At 50.7% G+C, this 21,204-nt stretch overlaps 1 protein-coding gene across 4 annotated transcripts in view; it reads left to right on the top strand.

Moving 5' to 3' along the window:
• The first annotated feature begins 17,609 nt into the window (after positions 1-17,609).
• Positions 17,610-21,204, top strand: part of Sall1 (spalt like transcription factor 1) — a 16,954-nt gene continuing 13,359 nt past the window's right edge. Inside the window, exons 1-2 of one of the 4 annotated variants that reach the window (XM_029480707.1) lie at positions 17,610-17,768; positions 19,368-19,460. In XM_029480707.1, the coding sequence (XP_029336567.1) occupies positions 19,385-19,460 (76 nt within the window). In that variant the 5' untranslated portion in view covers positions 17,610-17,768; positions 19,368-19,384. Of the gene's footprint in view, positions 17,769-18,224; positions 18,401-18,970; positions 19,095-19,367; positions 19,461-21,204 lie in introns of those variants that run through there. The other 3 variants (XM_021170654.2, XM_021170655.2, XM_029480708.1) reach the window with 3 other exon arrangements.

Raw genomic sequence — 21,204 nt, 5'->3', positions numbered from 1 at the left:
AGGGTTTCTCTGTATAGTCCTGGCTGTCCTGGAACTCACTCTGTAGACCAGGCTGGCCTCGAACTCAGAAATCCGCCTGCCTCTGCCTCCCAAGTGCTGAGATTAAAGGCGTGCGCCACCACGCCCGGCCATTCATTCATTTTTGCATGTCTTTACCCAGAATCCACTCTTGACTGTAGCAGCAGGAATACTCTGTCCTTATTCTTAGAATCGGCTCACTTCTCAGCATCTTCCCCAGCTTGTTGAATAACTCAAGATATCAGTGCCCTTCTTAGGAATTCAGTGCAGCCAGCAGGGCCCAGGTGTTCGAGCATGAAGCAGTGGGGCTGCAGGGTCCACAGAGATAACAAATCTATCGCCTTGTGTACTATGAAAAGATAGACTCTACATGCAAGGACAGGCTTGCTTGGGGTCACGTGGTGTGTGGCTGGCAGAGCTGTGTCAATGCCGTCTGAAACCTCAGTTGCCTGCCCTCTGGTCCTCCTACAGTTGTCTTATCCCTGACCTGCCTCTCCCTCATAATCCTCTGGTTACTGCGTGGAATAAGGCCGTCCAGTTGTAATGTATGGAGATCAGTGACTATGGCAAAGTTGCTGACATTTGGGGACATTCTCGTTTACTCTCCGTGATATGTTGGCACTCTAGAGAGCACTTTCAGTTGTGAAGCCCAGACCAGGAACAGCAGACACACTGAGCCGACCTCCTCCTCAGCCTTTCTGGATACCCTCTTGGCACAGCTTACAGTAAATAGCTAATGTCTTTCCCACTTCACCAAGTCAAAAGAGCCAACCTTTGAAAATCCAGGCAACCAGCATGCATCTCTCTTGAGCACTTTTCTTTCCGCCCTGAAGGGAGAGCCTTTAGCTATCCATCCACTCACCTCCACTCATGCCGTGCCAGGAGACTTGCAGTCCAGAGTCCGAAGTCAACTCATACACAGCCCCGACCTTGGTGGGGGTTCATGTCGATGCAGCTGCTACACTGCACAGTTTGACAATAGATGTTCTTATAGCCCTGGTAAGGCTCTGACTTGCATACCCATCTGTCTCCTAGTCTGCCTGTGGCCTTTCTGTTGGTAGATGTGATGTGGTACGCATTCGCTCAGCTCCTTAACCATTCTGAAAGACCCTACACCTTTCTCGGAGAATCCTCTGGAATAAGAAGTGAGAGATCAGACTTTTAGAATCCCTAAAGGCAACAACAAAAGCAAGGCCACAAATGACCAGGGAGAGTCCCCTCCCTGCTCCTACCGAAGCTTCCCCTCCTTGGCACCAGATTCTGGATCTGTGGGACTGTGCCCCAGGCCTCCTTGTCTAGGAAATGCCCTACAGGATCATCCAGAGAGTCACCGCTAAGCTCAGTTCAGATTCAGGGCTGGGGTGGGACCACATGAAACAGCAGAGGCCTTTCAGGGATCCAGGAAATCAAGATGAAAGATGCGTCCAACACCTCTAAGTGAGGTATGGATTATTTTAGGTGGCTCATGTCCCATAGGGAGCCAGAGGGGGGTCACAGGTGGAAAGAAGCAGTGTGCAAGGGGACAGAATAGAGCTAGCATTCTGGAAAAGATGAGCTATGCCCTGCATCTCTGCAGCCCCTCTTTCTCATCTCCATCACCTTTATAGGCCATGCAGTTTGGAATTTTGTTCCAGCACCAGTTTTAAATCTGAGTTAAACTGTATCCAGCTGGTATCTGGATAGTGACCACATACCCCACTTCTAGCCAACAATACTGACGTAGACATTTGTGACATCTGAGAAAAGTTTCCTCGTGTGCTTTAAAGTGGATCAAAATATACTCTGGCTTTCCCCAGTGGAACATGACAGATATGCAGGGACCCTGATGACCAGAAACCACCCCAATCCCTGAAGTTACAATGGAGCCTAACCTGGGCAGGCCCCTAAGATCATGCCTACAACCCAAGATTAAAGAACCCCAGGTACTTAAGACACTACACTTCCACCCGTTAATCTCTAGAGGGTTGCAGTAGGGCCAGCTGGCCCACTCCCCCCCAGCACGGTCTCTAATCAAAGACAGAGCCTTGATTAGTAGTGGAACAGAAGAATCCTGAACGCAAGCCCAGCTCTGCCACTTGTTTCCTGTATGAAACTGGGCAGCGTACCAGCCCTTCTGAGCATCTGTTTATTAATCTGCACAAGAAGAACATGCATGCTATTGTGAAGGTATTTATCCATTTGGTCAATCTTAGTCTCCTATCTCCAAAATTCCTCTCAGTCCCTCCCCAGGGGCATACAATGCTGGTGATTGACAGCCTGCCTGATATTGGGGATGAGAAACAGAGCCAACCTCTTTCTCAGCCAGAGGGCAGCTCTCCATACACACTCAACCTGTCTTGCTTGAAAGCAGCGCGAAGACAGCTGGAAGTCTAATTGATAGTAGCAACAGGGGTGAGCACACCTACAAGTTAGTGGGGGCAGTAGAGAAACAGAGTTTCCAGCAGAGGTCTAAGACCAGCACCGAGGAGAAACTACAGCCCACCTGGCTCTCTGGGCTCCTCAGGTCCTCACTCCCTTCAGAGCCTTGTCCTCCCTGTATCTGACAGATCTAGATGCCACCGACACCCTTCTAATAAACCTCCTCCCCTTGTGACACTGAGTCAGCCCCAGCTGCTTACAGCCAAGAATGCTGACAGATACGGGGCTTTCTTTGCAGCCTGGTGCCACATTTACTGTGGTCACATTTGTAAAGCATCCCCCTGAATGCTTGGCACCAGATCAGGCTCCGTACAAGTTAACTATTGAGATGGTTTCAGACTCCCGCAGTTCCATGAAAGGATGGCTGGAGTCAAACATGAGTTCTTGTTCCCCGAAAGGATACCCAGAATCCTGGCTCTTTAATAACGTCTACACTGAGATGTCGGCTGCTTAGGTTCTCTCACTTGCCATCCTCGCTGTGAGGTGGCAACGTTGGACGAACTCAACATCATGGACAACATCAAACAGACAGAAGTAGTGAATGATGGTGCTGGCCAAACCATCTCCTTTGCATCCGCAAGTTTGCCATCACAAACCAGAGCTTGCTTGTCTTCATAGTAGAGATGACTTTTCAGTCTCAGGACTCACAGCCAATGGAGCACAACACAGTCAGAGAAAGTGAGGACGGGGGAGGGGGTGTCCAGGACTGGCTCAGCAGGACAATCAGCCATCTCAGAGACATAGCTATAATGGCCTAGCTGGGCCTCTTTGTCACCAGCTATGCTTGGGAGTGACCTGCTCAGCCTGTGTCTTACCTGACCGGGGTAAGAGGACAATGAGTCAGATGTCTGGTTATACTTTGTAACATGGTGCATTTGGATACCAGCTCCATCACCATTTCAGATATCAGCTGACCACTACTATCATCACCGTTGCAAGCATCGTGATCATTACCGTCATCCCTAACATCGTCACCACCATCAGCATTGTCTTCCCCTTCTTAACAGTTATATACTGCAAGAATGAGCTAAACGTTTTCTACATTTTAGTTCATTGGAGACGAACCTTATGTGAGGCTGAGGTTGTCACTCAATGGTGGAATGCTAACTTGGCATGCATGAAATCCCAGATATGAACCACCTATACCACCAAAGAGGAAAAAAATTAACCATATGAAGGCGGGTACTCTTATTTCCATCAATAAACTGATGCAAAGGGAACTAGAGCAACCCAAGGTCATGTAGCTTAAAGGTGAGGGGATCGTGGTCAGGGCCCAGACACTTGCCAGATTCTTAGCCATACAGCCGTAACTCAGCAATGCCACCGTCCCCACCACTGGCATACCCTTGCAATTCTGACTCTAATTCTAGCCTCGCCTAGCCTACCATCTACAAACCTTTCTCTATAGCTGTAACAGCCATACAGTAGAACTTTTGCCAAAGTGGCTTCATGTTTTTATATATCAGATACATTTTTATGCCCAGATTGGACTGGGACCAGGTCCTGTCTATTCTACAGTATAAAGCCTTATGTAAATATCATAAGAATGCTCTCTGATGCTTATGGTGCTGTTTTGATTATAACCATTTAATCTCATGTGCAAAGCCAGAGGCTGGGTACACACTGCTTCCTGCAGTTTGGCCTGCAGGTTTGAACTTACAAATCTCTACTTATATACCAATGCTGGGGTCCAAGAAGGATTATTTATGAAGGAGATTTCCAGATTAATCGCTTTTAATCCTATGTTATCAAGGTCCAATGGGTCAATGGTGAGAAAAATGAATCTCAGCCATACAACCTCAATGGGGAAAAAATTTTCAGAAGCACCATTCATCTTGCTGCAGGGTCCTTGTGCAGTCCAGGCTAGCTTGTGTCCTGGAGTGAGGCTCTGTGACTCTGGGTGGAACAGCTGTAGTGATGGTAACCCTTGCACTCATCCTGGAGATCAGCTGCAGCTCACGGTGCCATAGCAGCTCCTGCCAGCAGTCTCTGCCTTTTTACTACCCTGGAAGAGAGGCGGAGCACAGATCAATAAGATGCTCTGACAGAGGTGCCTGCAGCATGGCCATTTCTCAGGCAAGACACTGATGGCACCTATCACTAGCAATAAAAGGCCACTGGAGACAGAATGGGGCCTGTCCGTGGCAGACCTGTCCACCCCTTTCTGATAAACATCTCCAAAACAGGCCTGCAGCAAAGAAACCATTTCAGGAGGCAGCATGCAGGGCCTCCTCCCAGGTCTGATCCATTGTATGCTTGTATGCAGCACATGACAGAATGCTCCTTCAGAGGCTGGGTTGTGTCCTGGCTCCAGGGATGCCAGGGAAGGTGTTTTGAATCCTCGGCTCTGTTGATTGATATGAATTCCAAATTAAATCATTTAAATGAAGAAGTCACACCTTGTCAATTCTTTCTCCACCCTCCCCCCCCTTGGGGGTAAAGGGGGTTAGATTTTTCTGCCAAACAAATTTCTTAAAGTACTATTTCTTTTTAAGTGTTCTTTCTCCTGCAGCCGATGAAAGAAAGTAACTGGTCTGGATGATGCAAGAAGAGTGGGTCTAAAGCGCCTGGTCTCAGTCAGAAAATGTAAACAGTAAAGTAACACAGACAGGCAACCAAAGGAGTCCTCTCTTCTCTTCCCCTGACACATGCTGCAGAAGGAGAAGGTAGAGCGCCATAGTCTCACTATCCTATGAAAAGCAGCTAGGCAGTGGGAGGGGACAAGGAAGCTCCTTAGTGGCCTTAAATTTAGACTAAGAAGAATACAAAATAGAAAAAAAAATGACAATGGAGACTTTTATTCCCAAGTCAGCTCAGAGAACCTATAGAAGATTGCCAAGCAGAAAGGGAAAGTATTTACTGCAGGATGAACCAACCACTCAAGCCAAAGGCTCTTGTGCCCAGCATCACTAACACTGGGCTGCCGGGACATTTTCATCTGTGGGGTACCTGCTCTGCGCTCTGAAGGGGATCAGCGTCCTCCCCTGTCTTAGACCTTTAAATTCCACTCAACAGTTATGACAGGAAAAAAAAAAGAACAAAACAACAACAAATCTCCAGATGTTATAAACTGACCCTGGGCTAGAAGTTACCCCCAGTTGAAAACTGTATCTCCAAGCAAAGGTAGGGAGGCGGGAATATGGCTGATAGAATGGTTAATCTGGGCTGCCAAATTGAATGGATTGAAAGACCAGCAAGGTACACTTCTGGGAGTGTCTATGAGAGTGCTTTCTAGGAGGAACTAACTAAAGGGAGAAGGCTCACCTTGAATAAGTGGCACCGTATGGGACCCAGAACGGAATTAAGTAGGAAGCCGGCTAACACAGCCATTCCCTCCCGCTCTGGTTCCCCACCATGATAGTCTAAAACCATCTAAAACCCGGAAACAAAACCAAGCCTTCCCAGATTGTTTTAGTCTAAGATTTTGTCACAGCAAGGAAAACTGACTCAGCGCATTGGTATGAGGCTTTAAAACGCCCCCAGACCCCGTGCAAAATTAGTGTCCAAAGTCACTGGGCTGCTTGGAGATCTCTAGTGGATACCAGGGAACCTTATAACAGCATCATTGCAGCATCCACCTGAAGCACCTGGAGCACCTGGAGCCTGGTAGACATGTGGCGCCTACTAGTCATGTGGCAGATGTTCCACATATCTTATCAAGCAAATGTCATACCATACGCTGGTGACTCAGAGTAAGAAGCCACCAGATCCATCACAGTCACCAAGTATGCAAAACAAAAGAGTGCAAGGCTACCCTCCGGGCTTCCTGGAGAAAGAGAGGCCACGCTCTTATCCATAGGAATAGTTCTTATAGAATGAAGTAGACAATGGGCCACCTTCCTATTGGGAGATCACTGGCTAAGGTGACTGCCCTTTTACCCTAACTAGTCTTGCTTGCCAGGTACACTTGCCGCTTACATGTAACAAACACTGTACAAAGAGTGGCCCGAGATGTGCAGCCCCACCCAGGAGCTCAGCGGATACTTGGAATCTCAGCCCTCCACCCCTCTGACCTTCTAATTCACAGTCCTCATTCTAAGATCTCTGGGTTAGCTGAGATGGCATTAAAGTCTGTCATCTTCTCTGTAATGCAGCATATGTTATGATCAGCAATGTTTAATAAGCAGCAGCATATTAAACTGTATGGCACTGGTATGTGACAGCTCCCGCTCACCAGAGCAATACCTGGGAAAATAAACTTGCTAGTGAAAGAGTTTATTTGGGCTTCTCTAAAAAAAAAAAAAAAAGATTTATTTTCGGGTTTGGGGAAGGAGGGAGAGGGGGCATATACAAGTGCCTTCGGAGACCATACCAGGAAAGGTTGGATTCTCTGGAGTTACCGGCAGTTATATGCAATTCAGTGTGGGTTCTGGCAACTGAACTCAGGTTCGCTCAACATAAATAGTAACGACTCCTAACCACTAAGTCTTCTCACTAGCCCCTTGCTCACTGGTCTGTCGAGTGGCATAGTGGAGCATGTGCAAAGCAAACTGCCTGCTTCATAGCCAGAAAGAATGTAACAAGCCAGACCTGACTTATTCCCCTTTAAGACCATGCACCATTAGCCTGTACATTTTCCCCTAGGCCCCACCTCTTAAAGGTCCCACCACCTCCCAGTAGCCCCACTTTGAGGCCCAAACATTTAACAATCCAGGCCTTTAAAGATCTTCCAAAGGTAAGCCTTCGTGGTGTGCACAAGTAGAGACCCCTTCCTTCCTCTGCCTTCAGTTCACTTAAGGATGCCAATGGCTTGCCCCTAGGGTGGGGGTGAGGGGTGACAGCCTGGTGACGTCACACTTGCTGGGCAGGTAAGTACACGGATGAAGTCCTTCAGTCCACACAGAACTACAGTGACTGTTCTACCAGATGAAAACACTCAGGCAAAATCCTTCTGCTAATGACAGAATACAGGTTTTAATGCGGACTTCCTTTTTCCAAATCCCGGCTCCTTTCAACACATATCCTGCTTTACACTCGTCGGAGTGAAAAAAAACACATAACTGGAACCTTCTGCTTGTCCTGACTACAGGGAGCCCGGTGGGGGCTGGGGTCACACAGACTGACAGCTGGCACCAGCCATCAACTCATCAGGCTTCAGAGGTTCAAAGACAGTTTAATTCACTGGGGCAGGCTTAGCTTTACTCTAAGCTCTCTACCGTTTCATCAGGTCGAAATCAAAGGCATTTACAGACCACACAGAAAAACCACAAAGCGGCCACAGTCCTGAGCCTAGCAAATCTGTCCCCTCCATTAGATTGTTCCCAACATGGAAAAAAAAAAAAAAAACTCCAGATCACACCTCTGCCATGAGTCACAAAAGTCCCACCCACCCCCAAAGCATTCCTTACCTGAGGGCTCTAACATTTGGGGGAACTGCCAACTAGCTTCATTTAGACTTAAGGTTGCTATTATTTTGTTGGGAGAGGCGTAGGGGTTAAGGCAGGATAGCGTGACGCAGCCCAGGTTGGTCTGCATTGCCATTGGTCTCTACCTCAGCCTCTAATATGCAGAGCATGTACCACCATGACTGATTTTAGTATTGTTTTCTGATAAAAAGTGACACATGACTGTTGGCAGCAAGCAGCTCCACGGCTCAGAGATCCCAAAGAAACAGCCACACAACTCTACTCCCACATTTGAACGAGAAACTGCAGAAATCCTGCAAAGAGCTCTGAGGGTCCAATGAGCTAGCCCGGGTTCTCAGGTGAGCCATGAAAGGTAACCACCTTCTCGGTCCCCCTTCCCCCCCGAGGACATCCCAAGAATCTTTTAAGGGCTCTGAAACTCCTTCAACCCAGCTGGCAGAACTGAGGAGTGTGGCAGAGACATAGCCCATTGAAGGGTAAGGGATGGAGAGAGGGGTGCTGGCCCTGTTTGACAGTAAGCTTGCATTCTGAGGAAGCGCTCAGCTATGCTCAGAGGACACTGAAATGCTCGGAGCTGAAAGAGCCCACCCAGATGTCTGGCCTCCTGGTTCATCTACCTGCCTACTTAATGCCCCTTAGATGCAGCCTGACCAATTCAGGCCCAGATCGCAGACTTTGGATTGCCCCACCCCAACATCTACCCGACCTGCGAGCAGCTAGAACGCATCAGACCGGCAGAACAAACGCTGCGGGATCTCCATAACTCAGGGCAACAGCAGGATTTCCAAGGAGTCGCCTTGAGGGTCCAGTATTGATAGCATTGTGTTGTGGGTTTGGTTTAATGTTGTTTGTATTATGCTAATTACATTTCCCAAAAACCTGTTTGCAGTGTCCCGTATGTAAGACACTGAGGGACCCTGCCCAGAGCTACTGCTTCTGATTGGTAAATAAAGATGTGGACAGCCAATGGCTGGGCAGGGCAGACAGAGGCGGGACTTTTAGGATTCCTGGGATGCGGACAGGGAAAGGAAAAAGAGAAAGATCCGCCATGCTGGAAAAAGGAGAACTAAGATGCCACACCCGAGAAGCTCAGGACAGAGAACATAGCCGCCATATTGGAGTAAGGGGATCCCAGCCCAATATGGTCTGGGTATAGGGCAGCAAAGATGGAAAACAGATTTAGTAAGTAGTAACTTTGGAATATCAGAGGGTAGATTAGCCACGTGGAGGTTAGGAAGTGGCTCAGCCATTGATTGAGCTGTTTAAGACATATCAAAAGATAAAGGCTGTGTGTGTGTGTGTGTGTGTGTGTGTGTGTGTGTATTTCATTCGAGAAGTCCAGGACATTGGGAAGGGCAGTAAGGAGTGCCGTTGCTACTGGAATTAGCGTTAATTAGGTACTGCTACATTATACCAGGAGCCAAAGGCTTCTAACCAGGCCAGTGACTCATTGCCATGAAAAGCTGTGTGACCAAGGGAGACACTGGGGCATACTATAGCTTCCTTGACGAGATGTTTTGGTTTTTAATTTCATTATTTTATTTTGGGGGGAGATTACAAATGGAATGTCAGATATGGAAGGACTGAAAATTAGTGGATCTGGGGTGTTGTAAAATTCCCGATGGATCAATTTTAAAAAAAATGGATTTTGTGGCTGTAGCTAAGAATCTTAATGAAGCCGGGTGGTGCATGCACGTCTTTAATCCCAGCATTTGGGAGGCAGAGGCAGGCAGATTTCTGAGTTCGAGGCCAGCCTGGTCTACAGAGTGAGTTCCAGGACAGCCAGGGCTATACAGAGAAACCTTGTCTCGGAAAAAAAAAAAAAAAAACTAATGAAAGGGACCAGGGTTTGTTTCTTCCTAGAATCAAGGGTGTGGGGTGTGCATGGAAAGCCCCACTGTTTCCCCCTGTATTCTGCTCCAAGGGAGCTTCTCAGAGTCCATAATGTACTGGGTTCTGATGAGAGGGGAATAATAGATAAATAATAGGCAGATAAGATATAGTGAGGTTATAGTGTAACTGTTTTCTAGTAATGTATTTTATTATGTTTGCACAAATATCAGTCCATAGAAGGCTGTGTGAGTAAAAGAAACCTGCTGGTCTTCCACCAAAGATGACCCTTCCCGACAACTGGCCATTGCATGCCAACAGAGCCATGTGACCAATGAGCCACATGCCAGGCTGGGACTCTTGAGAATGTTTAGCCACAGACCTGAGCTCTCTCTCTGCATCCACCTGCCTTGGGAAGACGTGTCCTCCTGTCTCTGCAGTAGGAAGTCTGCTTTTCTATGTAGGGGAGCTGCTGACATTCAGGGGTCCTTTGTTTCCAGGTAGACTAGTGGGAAGCATTATTCCCCAGCAACCTATACCTGAGCAAAACTTTATTCTCCTTCCAGAACCAGGACACGTACATGGCTTGGTGCCAACCCAGTCTCACTTCCACCCTGCCTGTGCTGTCCCCAAGCCAAACGTGACCAAGCCCCAGACAGCCTTTAACGGTTTCAAATGCTTAAACATGGCACTTGCAACATCCCTCCCACCCCTTTAAATCCCTAATATACAATAGCCATTTCCTACAATTGCCGAATGGAAATGTTCGGTTTAATTGGTTATCTATGTGTGGTGTGTGCACAGCTCTCATCAGAACCTCGTACGCATCATGGACGCCAATGGACTGTGAGAGGCACTGAGGGGAAGCAGGGTGTGGAGTGGACAACAACTTAGAGTTGGTTCTCTCCTTTCGCCTTTATGTGGCTTCCCAGGACTTGAACTCAGTTCGAAGGTTTATGGCATTTCCTTCTGAGAGTTTACCTGAGACATCTCATAGACCCCCTACATTTTCCATTCTCTTAACACAATTAATGTGCACTGCCAAGCCACCACTTAAAGTGAACAGCAGCATCAGTTATGAAATAGGAAGGTCACTGCTGGCTATCACTACAGTCATGTTCACAAGTATTTCTCCCAGTCCCCAAAGTGTGTCCTCATTCCCTTTAACACACACACACACACACACACACACACACACACACTGCTGTCCTGACACTTTACCACGAAATAATTCTATCCAACATTTACATTGGCTTTCTGGCACATGGTTCAGTTTGAATTTTCTAGAATCATATATAAATGAAATTATATAGCATGTACCCTTTTAGTTACGAATTTTGTTTTTCCCCCGAGCTTAATATCTTTCTGTCCTTGTCACCATTACATCTTGCATGCTTAAAACCATCACTGGAGTGTTCAGTCCATATTGTGTTGGTTGCTTCCATGGATTTGTGAGTGAAGGGGTGAATGGATAAACAGGTGAAGTGCCACCAGAGGCTTAATTGTGTTTTCTTAACTTACAAAAACCTATGGGCTCAGAAAATCCCCGCGCTCCCCCAAAGTAATGAAGATATTTGGAAGGCCACCCACCAACACCAGAGGTTTTTTCCCAGTCCGGTCAGCCGTCCAGATGGACTGAGCCACAGAGACCGAAGCCTATGTTATGCAGAGTCCATGTTCCTCTGACCTCTCCAGTGTTCCCATAAATCATCAGAAATGCTAGATCATCTTTTAACTCCCCAACTGTGGCCACAGGAACCAGAAGAACGCTTACACAATTCACATACTGCCAAGGTTAGGAGAGCCCCTAAATAAAAGGTCCCGGGGCCCCAAGCTCCGTTTTTGAGTAGAAGGATGTCAGATGATAGATTAAATGTTATCTGTCTCTCCATCACCTCGGGGAGGAGGGGGGGAAGGGAGGGTAAGCCTCACCCTCCACTTGCTGACATCTGGGAGCTTCTTAAAGGGCACTTGCTGCCAGGCACCTCTTAGGGAAGCCCACCTGCTGGGCCAGCAAATCTATGCGAGCAGGTATGGCTGCACACCCTGAATCCCTTTTCCAGATTTCAGCCGTAAAAAGCATTTTAATCTCAGCACACAGGGAGGGAGTTCACAGGGGCACTTTGCATTCTGCCTGTAAGTGTTCGATTACATCTGAGCCACAACATGGCTATAATCCTAATAACAGAAAGAGCAGCAGCCAGCCATTGGCTAGTCTGAGTCTAAATCAAAAGTTAGCTCCTCTGAGGGCAAGGCAGGTGACTGGAAGAATGTCCTATTGGACTGGCCAAGGTGAATTTTCATGACTTAACAAAACGGAAAGAGAAGGAAAGGGGGAAAAAGCCAGAAGAGCAAGGCCTGGGATACTATAACTGGTTAATGCCATCTAGGGTCAAAGGAAGCACCGTATGTCTTACTGTTCTGTTCTGCTCTGTTTCGTATGCAACCCAGGGGACTCCATACTTAAAGGCAAATAAAGAGAGCCTGAAAGTATAGCTTGGCACCTGCGCAGCAAGCCACTCCTGTCTACAGTGCTCATAAACCTTCCAGAATCATGGAGAAGACCTGCCGTGCGTGGCCCTTATTGTAAGTAAGGAAATGAATGCAAGTCTTTCCCAGTGGTATTCCCCATGCCCACCCAACACTTCCCTCTGTGAAGTGAATGAATAGATGAATGGATGGATAGATGAAGTGGGAATATTTTGACCACATTCTAATATTCGATCCCCACAGCAAACCTGTGAGATCAATGACAGTAATAGCTAACGCTTGCACTGTAATTACTACGCCAGCCACCATCCTAAAACATACATACATACATACATAAATACATACTACATACATACATACATACATACATACTCCTTTAGCTCCCCAGAACCCTATGGAATAAGGACTGTTATTATCTCCATTTAGCAAATGAAGGAATTCACGGAGGCAGGTTTGCTTATAGGAGGCAAACTTGGCTCTTTGCTAGAAACTGGCCAGCATTACAGTTTCTTAACTATACACTTAACAAAGCAGAAAACAGAGGGTCATGATATTAATTTAAACAACGTTAAACAATACATGAACACAAACGAAGCCAAGGGCTACGTTCCTTGGTCACTGTTAAAGGCACAGCCAAAATGCAAAACCCGAACATCCAGGCCTGACTCCATACTCTCAGTCCCTAAACACACTCGTGTAATTGAGCCACCCTGTAAATATCTAAGAAGAGCCAAAGAAAGATTGGGAGGGAAGCTGAGATCACGGGTGCCAGTTTCTTCATATGCTTGCCAGACTAAAGGTGTTGCGAGGCCCAAGGTGGAAAGAAAAAAAAAATGAAAGCAAACCTAGGAAACACAGAATTCATTCAGCCCCCTTGGAGTCCCGCACTTTGGTCACAGAGGAAACATCCCCTGGCAGCCTGGTGTTCGAATCTAAGCATGTAACGTGGTCAAAGCAAACTCTGGAGCCGGACCTATGCAAATCTCTACAGAAACTTGAGGTTAGATGTATTTCACACTAAGTAACACTCAGGGGCCATCTTCTTGGGGTTGTACTTTAATAGAAAATATGCCAGAGAGGCTAGGGAAAATTAGGAAAAATATAAATTTAAGGCAGAGATCGGAATGGTAATTTGTGTGAGGGGGAAGCAAACTACAAGCGCTCCCCCCTCACACTGCCTTGAGAGCATGGATGATTTCAGAATCCCACCCTATGAGAAAGCAAGGAGATGCAGGGTTTGGAGTTAAGAAACGTAAGTGTCTCTGGTCCCCAGCTGCACATTAAACTGATGTCAAGTTGAAGGAAATCGTATTGCTGCTGAGGCTGGAGAAAGACGTCGGAGTGCAATAATTAATGGTGCAGGTTTGAAGGAGAAAGGCTGCCAGGCTAATGGAACCTGAAGAGAGGTAAAACTCCTCCAGTCCAGAGACAAGACACTTTTCTACCCAACATAGGAGAAAAGCCTTCCCTTAAAAGTACAGGAACCCTTCGAAACCTTCCCTGTGAAAGCCAGGCCTCAGTTGACTTCTGTGGGACTTGCAGGTCACCACCCATGTGAGTGACAAGCAGGCCTTGCTGACAGGACAAGCCCTGAAACGAGACCTGGCCATTTCTGGTTCTCTATCAAAATGAAACCAAAAGGTTCTTCAACCCCATGAAAATAAGTGGGAGAAACCCTGTCTCGAAAAACCAAAACCAAAAAAAGAAAGAGAGAGAGAAGAAAGAGGAAAAAAAGAAAATAAGTGGGAAAAAGTCACTCACTGGACAAGGTTTCAAAGCTCATAGCCTTTTAATAAAGCCAATATCTATGAAAAGGGTTAACCTGTTGTTTAGAAATGGAAATTTTTGTTGCTGAATAAAAAAGTGACTGTAATTGAAAAAAAAATTGTCATGTTGTTCTTGTTGTGGCAGGTTTGCTTCTGCCACATCTGGGTCTCCCGAGATCGGAGAGGATCGTCTTTAATATTCCTTGGTAGATTCCAGGTAACCCCCAAATACTCACAGCCCAACACCAGAGCAGGGGTGGGGGTGGGGTGGGCTAGCAACCTTTCCCTCAATCTCAACTGAAGGCACTTAATGAGAACCAATCACTCTTTGCTGGATCCTTGAGACCTACTTCTCAGCGCTTCAGGAAAATCTGTGCACCCTGCTGGGCTTTCTAAATATCCTAGCTACTCATTCCAAGAATTAGCTACACGCTATTGCTTGGTGGTAATTTTTTTCTCTCTCGCTCAGAAAACCGCAAAAGGATTTAACCAAAAGGAAGCAAAGGTTTTCTTTTTATAAATTCGATTAGTCTTTTCCACTTTCTCTGCCTCCGGACATTTCCTCTGGGAGGAATTTTATACCCAGACACCCCTTTGCGAGGCACTGTTGCATGCGGAGCGCGGAGAACTTAAGCGCAACCTTGGAGGAGCATTTGCAGTCCCCGGTCCATTCCGTTCTTAAATGCCGGTGTGGGAATAGCTCTGCAAGAAGAGGAAGATGAAGTTTGCCGCGCACAGGGAGTAAGGGATTCACTGCTCGGGTGGAACCCTGCCTCAGCTGCGCTCGGCTGAATTTCCTTCTAGACCCAGCACCTGGAAACCCTGTTTTCCCGCGGGGACACAGGTCTTGAGAACGTCGTTGCTGGTGGGCGGCGGTACCTCTCCCCTCTTTATCTTTGACCTTCACTTCGCTAGCAATCAGCTGCTGGGCAGCGCTCACAGTTCACTCTCCAAGGCCTCGGGTTCGAAGCTGCTGCGCCAAGGTCTGAGAAAAGGTTAGGATTTGAACTGCAGTTCGCTTAAGAAGAGTCTGAAATTCTCAGGAAAGCAGAGTCCCAAGCCTAGGGAAAGGCGAAGCTAAGGAATGCTTTTCCAAATTTGACTTTTGTTTTAAGTCAGCACCGCCACCCCAAGCCCTAAGTCCAGAAAAGAATACTAAGAAGCCACTTCAATCTTTCTTCCCTGTTCTTCCCACCCCCACCCGGCAGGCATCCAGACAAGAAAACACAAATAAACCCCAGGTGGTTAATGGTGGTGCATCCAGGCGCTCCATCCCCAAACACACACACACACACACACACACACACACACACACACACACACACCCGGAGCACACCATCCACTTGATCCCACCCACCACCGGGGAGGGGAGGGACTGGGAACCTGATCTCCCGGCTCCTGCCCAGTACGTTTCCCCCATCAATAATGTTGATACCATCGAAGTGCCTGCTCCCCGCCCCCGGGGCGCCGCTGCCGCCTTTTTGCCGCTTTTTGCCCGGCATAGGAAAACGAAACCTCCTCTACTGCCCTTGTAGCCCCGGCCTGGAGCCTGGGCTGGAAATTTCGGAAGCTGGGGCACAGCCAGAGCGCTTAGGGCCCACCTCCACTTGTGGAGTAGGTGCTCAAACTGCACAGATGGAACCTGAAAGAGAGTCAGGGACCCACATAAGGCCTCAACCACATCCCACACCAGGGTCAGACTGGGCCATAATTAGAAAACTTTGCGGGTAGAAGAACCAGGCCTCAGAAGAGAAGGCCTTCATGCGACCACCCCTTCCAAAAACTGGAGCTCAAACAAAGTCCGGAAACACCTTCCTTGAAAATTTCTCTCTGGCCGCGGCCCTAGACCACCGCCCTCGGGCCAGCCAACTCACCGCGGACAAACTATACCTCGGGAAACTGAGGCTATACAGTGAAGGGAGCATAGACATCCCCGCACCCCAAAGGCAGTTTGTACAATTGCTAAGTGCCTCCACAGGGTCCCTTTCGTCTTGGTCTGAGAGGTCGCGACCCCTGCCCAGCTGTCACCTCATTTTGGGCTATCCCCATTCCCCATTGGGTATCTGTCCCTAAATACCCTCCACCCCCACCCCCGAGGATCCTACAAGCCACAACCTCTTCGCGGTATTTCCCAGGAGCAGCTCCCATCCATGGTTTGGAGGACTCAACCCCATGGAGCGCCCTGGCCTGGAGGTGTGTAGGGAGTTCGAAGGAACCCCAGCTGTGGCACCTCAATGTCCTTCGCTTTCCCGACCCGTTCAAACATAAAAAATAAACCCCCAATCAGTGTCCATTTTTTTATTGATTTAATTATGTCTTTGCTCTGCGGCACGCGGTGCCTCGCCAGCTTGCTGACACTTCGGCGACCGCACCAGCGAACCGCGGAACTTGGGCGCGAGACAATGGCCTGTAATTGATGTATCGCCACCAACAATAAAGACCAATTCTCTCCCGGCCATTCCAACCGTCCCCTTCCTCCCATCCCCCTCCTCCACCTCCCCTCTTCTCTCTCCCGGCCAAAGGGAAAGAAAACAAACAAGAAATTAGCGGGGGATGCCGCTCGCAGAGCCAGGAGCCCGCCTCTACGTCGTCGAGGACTCAAAAGAACGAAAAAAGTTATCAAAGTTTAGATACCCGCAATTAATTCGTCTCTGCTCGCCCATTTTTAATTAAACAGCGCGAAGCAGCAGATTTTGCGTTTTCGTTCGTTTCTGGTGTTTGGGGGGAGATTCCCCCCACCCTTAATCACACATAGAGCCAACAGAGAGCACGTGTGAAGCATCTCCCTGGAGCTTCCCGCGGAGCACACCCTGAGAAGGGCTTGTAGGATCGCCAGCTCCACTGGGTTTTTGGCCACTGGATTGCCCGGAGGCCAGGACTTTCAAGAAGCCAAGAATGTTAAAGACTGTTGAGGGCGGCTCTAAATACCGGCAGATTCAAGGAAGAAAGGTGCGCCTGGAAGCTTCGGTGCACCCTGAGGGGTGCGCGTTGGTGTGTTTTCAAGCGCTCCGATTAGCGGGGTAGGGGCGAGTGCTAGATTTAAAAGTGTTCAGGTCTGATCACGTTCCCGGGGGTTTGGGGAAAGTAAGCGGCTAGCACCCCAGCAGCGCGCAAATCCATCTTTGCCGAGAGATCTCTTTAAATATTCAGTGAGAAATAATGGCATTTGAAACACCACCTATGGAAACATTATTATCTTCATTCTTCAACATCAGAGCCACTGATAGCTTCGTTTGTCTTTTTATCAAAATCTACAGTACCCAACAGAACCTGGGGAGAAGGGAAGAGCGAGGTGCGGGAGAGAGCCGGAGACCAGGGAGACGCGCGAGGGGTGGGAGAGCAAGGATAAAATAAAAAAAGAGAGGAAGGATGGACGGGGAGAAGGAAAGAAGGCAGAAGTTAAACCAAGAAGAATAAAGTTAGCAGACAGAAAAAAGATACTTTCAAGTAGCACACAAAAGATTAGGGGGAAAAGAACCGTGGAAAGGGGGCTAAAAGCCATTTAAGAGAGTGCGACATGGGTCCTGAGTTCCAAGGCTCTGCTGTGAAGGCTAGTGCCCACTTCGCGCGAGCCGACTGTGTCACGATCCAGACTCAAAGGCGCTCCAGAATTGGGGCGTCCTTATGAGCCCTCTCCTCTCCTGATCGCGAGATAGGGCAAGGATTGTGTATCTGCACCCCTCCCCCGCCTCCACCCCCATTACTCAGCCGAAGTTTAGTTAGTTTAGTCCTTCGGGTGCAGGACTTCGGGAACCTCGGCGAGCGGAAACCCCGAGGCAGGAGGAGGTCTAAACTAAGCCGAGGACCGAGCCTCAGGTTCGCAGGCGCCTAAACCCGGAAGAGGGAGTACAGGGCCCGGATCCCTGGGTCCCGTGAGCGGGTAAGAGAGGCTGGCTCCCAGCTCTGGGAGAGAGAGAGAAAGAGAGATGGAGAGAAAAGTTTGGGCGCCGCTCGTGGCAAGTGTCGGAAAAGTGAAGGCGAGTCACTGCGTAGCTAGCGGGGTAGCGAACAGGACCCCCCTCCATGCTCACTCACTCCGGGCTCTGGGCAGCCACCTCGTCGCAGACGAGGCGGCGGCCTCCACCCCTAGGACAGGGAGCACTAGGGTCCAGGGTAGAGGCGGTGCCTAGGGTCTGGCTCCAGCAGCACCACCCAAGCCGGGGGAGCGCTGCTTAGCACAGAATTAGCTGCGCCCCTCCCCTCCCTCCCGCCGAAGCTGAACTCGGAGCTCAGGCAGGTCCCTGCTCTCCACCCGCCCCGGGCTTGGCGGCGCCACGGTGGCCGCCGCCTCCCCGCGGAGTGACGCGCCCTGCAGCCAACCGGGGCGGTCGGGGGGAGGTTCGGGAGGGGGTCCTGGGCGGAGCCGAGCCGCCCCCTTATCCCACGGGCTCGGGGCGCTTCTCCCGAAAACTTCAGCCCTAATTGTCCCGGGAATGTCCAAGGTAGAGAAAGGGAGCTAAGGAGCCAGCAAGAGGCTGGAGGGTCGCCGCTCCCAGGCAGAGAGAGGATGAGGTGGCGAGAAAACTGCCCCTCCCCCCAAGCCCCAAACCCATCACGTCCCCAAACCTTTCCTGGGTCCTCTTCTCCGCACCCCCGCGAGCCCGGGATCCTGAGAATGGAGAACTCTGGGCGAAGGATCTCCGAGCCAGGCGGCGGGCAGGCGGGAGGGAGGCCCGGCAGCGAGCGGGAGGCGGACTGGCGTGGGGCTGGCTCTTCCCCACTCGCTTTTTTTTTTTTTTTTTTTATGAGACTGGGGGTGGGCTGCTTTCTGGTAGCTCTTAAAGAAAATGAAGGAACACTCACGAAATGGGGCGCCCTCCCCTACCCCGTCCCGCCACGGGACTCCCTCCCCCTCGCGGGCCAGCACGCAGCGCGGGAGTTAGGAAGTTCGCCGCTCGCCCGCAGCCTGGGTCCCCAGCCCCCGCCGCCAGCCCCACCCCCACGCGGCCCTGCTCCGCTAGGCTCCCGGGCGAGCATGCTAATTCGGGTCGGCCCAGCCCGGGATGGAGGGCGGGGGAGGGGGAGGGGAACGAGCGGGGGGCGCCGGCCGGGGCGCTGGGCGCGCAGTGGCGAGGAGGCAGGCCCCCGGCGGCCGGGCCGCGGAGTCCCGGGCGGTCGCCAAGAGGGTTAACCAAGAGTCGGGCGGCGCGGCGCGCAGAGCCAGCCCCGCGGCCGGCTTATTGGGCCAGCGCGCGGAGAGACAGGGGTCTGCAGCAAATCACGAACTAATTGATTAAGGCGAGCGGGTTTGAATAGCGCTGGCCCGGTGCCAATCGCCTTTCAAAGAGCCCCTCTATGATTAATCGCAATGCATTATTGATAATCATAATTATAGCAGGACACATGCGCGCTGTGCCCCGGGCCGGGGAGCCGGGGAGGGGGCGGGCGGGCCGGCGGGCGGGGGGAGCCGCCGCCGCCGCCGCTCGATTTCCGTAATTTTGAGAAGATTTTTTTTTAGTAATTTTTTATTCTGCCCCAGCTGATGTTTGAGCCAGCATGTCGCGGAGGAAGCAAGCGAAGCCTCAACATTTCCAATCCGACCCCGAAGTGGCCTCGCTCCCCCGGCGAGATGGTGAGTGCTCCGGCCGGCGCCGCGGACACACAGACACGCACTCACACGCACACTCGGACCCACGCACACGCGGCGGGCCCCGCGCCCACCGCCGCTTTCGCCTTCTGCACTCGGCGCGTCTGATTTTATTTCATGCTTCCTCGATTTCAATTTGCCGGGCCAGGCTTCCCCTGTCCCGGGAGAGCCAGCCTATCCGGGCTGGAGCTTTCCGGAGTTCCGTGTCCTCGACTGGGAGGAGTAGGGTCGACTGGCCGGCTCGCTCCTCCGCCCAGAGAGTCGGAGGAGCCGCGGCCACGACCCTGCCGCCCCGAGGGGCGATCTCTCGGGCAGAGGCCATCTGTGACTGCCCACGCGAGCTCTCTCCCGCTCCCCGCGCGCCACCCGGGTCCCCGGCTGGGCCTCTGTCGCCTGGGCCTCACCGCCCAGCCCTGCGGCCAACGTTAAAGAAGTTTACTTCGTGCGGGTGGCTGAACGCCGAGCGCGTGGGGAGCTCTCCGTACCCACCCACCCCCAAACTCTCTCGTTTCCACTTGGCTAGAGGGCGAAATGTGGTACCTTTGGGGGTTCCGAGCCGTGAGAACTGGGGATTGGGGTGGAGGAGCGACATCCTGGGGTCGCGGCCGAGTGCTGCCGGTCGCTTTGGAGACTGGCTTAGGGACAGGGAAGTGTCGCTTGGTCCGGCTTCCCAAGTTTGTCCTCCTGTCGTTTCTTTCCACCCTTGCACCCATAACCCGTCAAAGTCGGGCTTGGATGTGTGCTCCCCACGTATTATGGAGTCCCATCCTTCGGGACCCGTTCTGGTAAGGGTCATTGGACACTTTCTTGAGTCCCGGGTATTAGCCCGCCAGACCCCTGGAGCCAGCCGAGCAATGAAGGCAGGGTTCCGAAAGGACTGAATGAGTCGGGAAAAGTTTGTGTGCGGGAACTGTGGCCTAGAATGGGAGAGACCCGCGCAGGGAACTGGGGTCACTGAGGGAAGACCCCCTCCGACCCCAGCTTGACCTGAACTGTTCTAGGGCAGAGTTTCCGAGCTCCCAGGCCAGAGGCTACGCTCTGTTCCGGGGTCACCGGACTCTGTGCCTGACTCTCCACTGCGTCGGTCGGAGAGCGACCGGACCCGAGGCTCGGCGGCTCCGGCTGCCCCTCGGGAATCCTCGATATCGGGCGTGGAGGAAGGAGCTGCACCCCAGCAGAGCTCGGAAGCGTGACCTGAGATCCGCACCTCTGGCCACTACGCTCTGCGGGCGCTGGAGCCCCACATCCCAGGCTCCGTCCCCAGAGGCCTGGCTCTGAGCGGCTCTGGGTGCGGGGACGCGCAGGCAGAGCCAGAGCGACAAGGGAACGACAGCTTACTTCCTCCTCGCTGTTGGGAGAGGGCAGTCCTGGCGTGAGACACCTGGACATTTTTTCAGGCGATCTGAGAACCATTAAGGCAGCTGTTTTGCCCAGCACCTTTGGAAGCTCGAAGCCTCACCAGTGTGATTCTCTGAGTCCTCCGGAAAGATCCCTTGAAACACACCCAGCTTCCCACCCCAAAAGAACCGGTTTGAGGGTAAAACCAGATGAAATTAGCCAAGGCCGCAGCAACCACTCGGACTATTTTTGTGGGGTTTCTCAGCTAGTTTCTTAGGCTTTCTGCCGCCCCCACAACAATCTTTCCTAAAGTGAGGCCTTTGCACCGGGATGCTGTTAAAACTTAACAATTTGCATACGGGGGTGGGGGGAGAAAAACAACCTGGGGGAA

Source organism: Mus caroli, chromosome 8, assembly GCF_900094665.2.
Source record: "Mus caroli chromosome 8, CAROLI_EIJ_v1.1, whole genome shotgun sequence".
In the NCBI taxonomy this organism is placed as follows: domain Eukaryota; kingdom Metazoa; phylum Chordata; class Mammalia; order Rodentia; family Muridae; genus Mus; species Mus caroli.
Note: the sequence above shows the minus strand (reverse complement) of the source record. Positions and strands in the feature narration are given on the sequence as shown.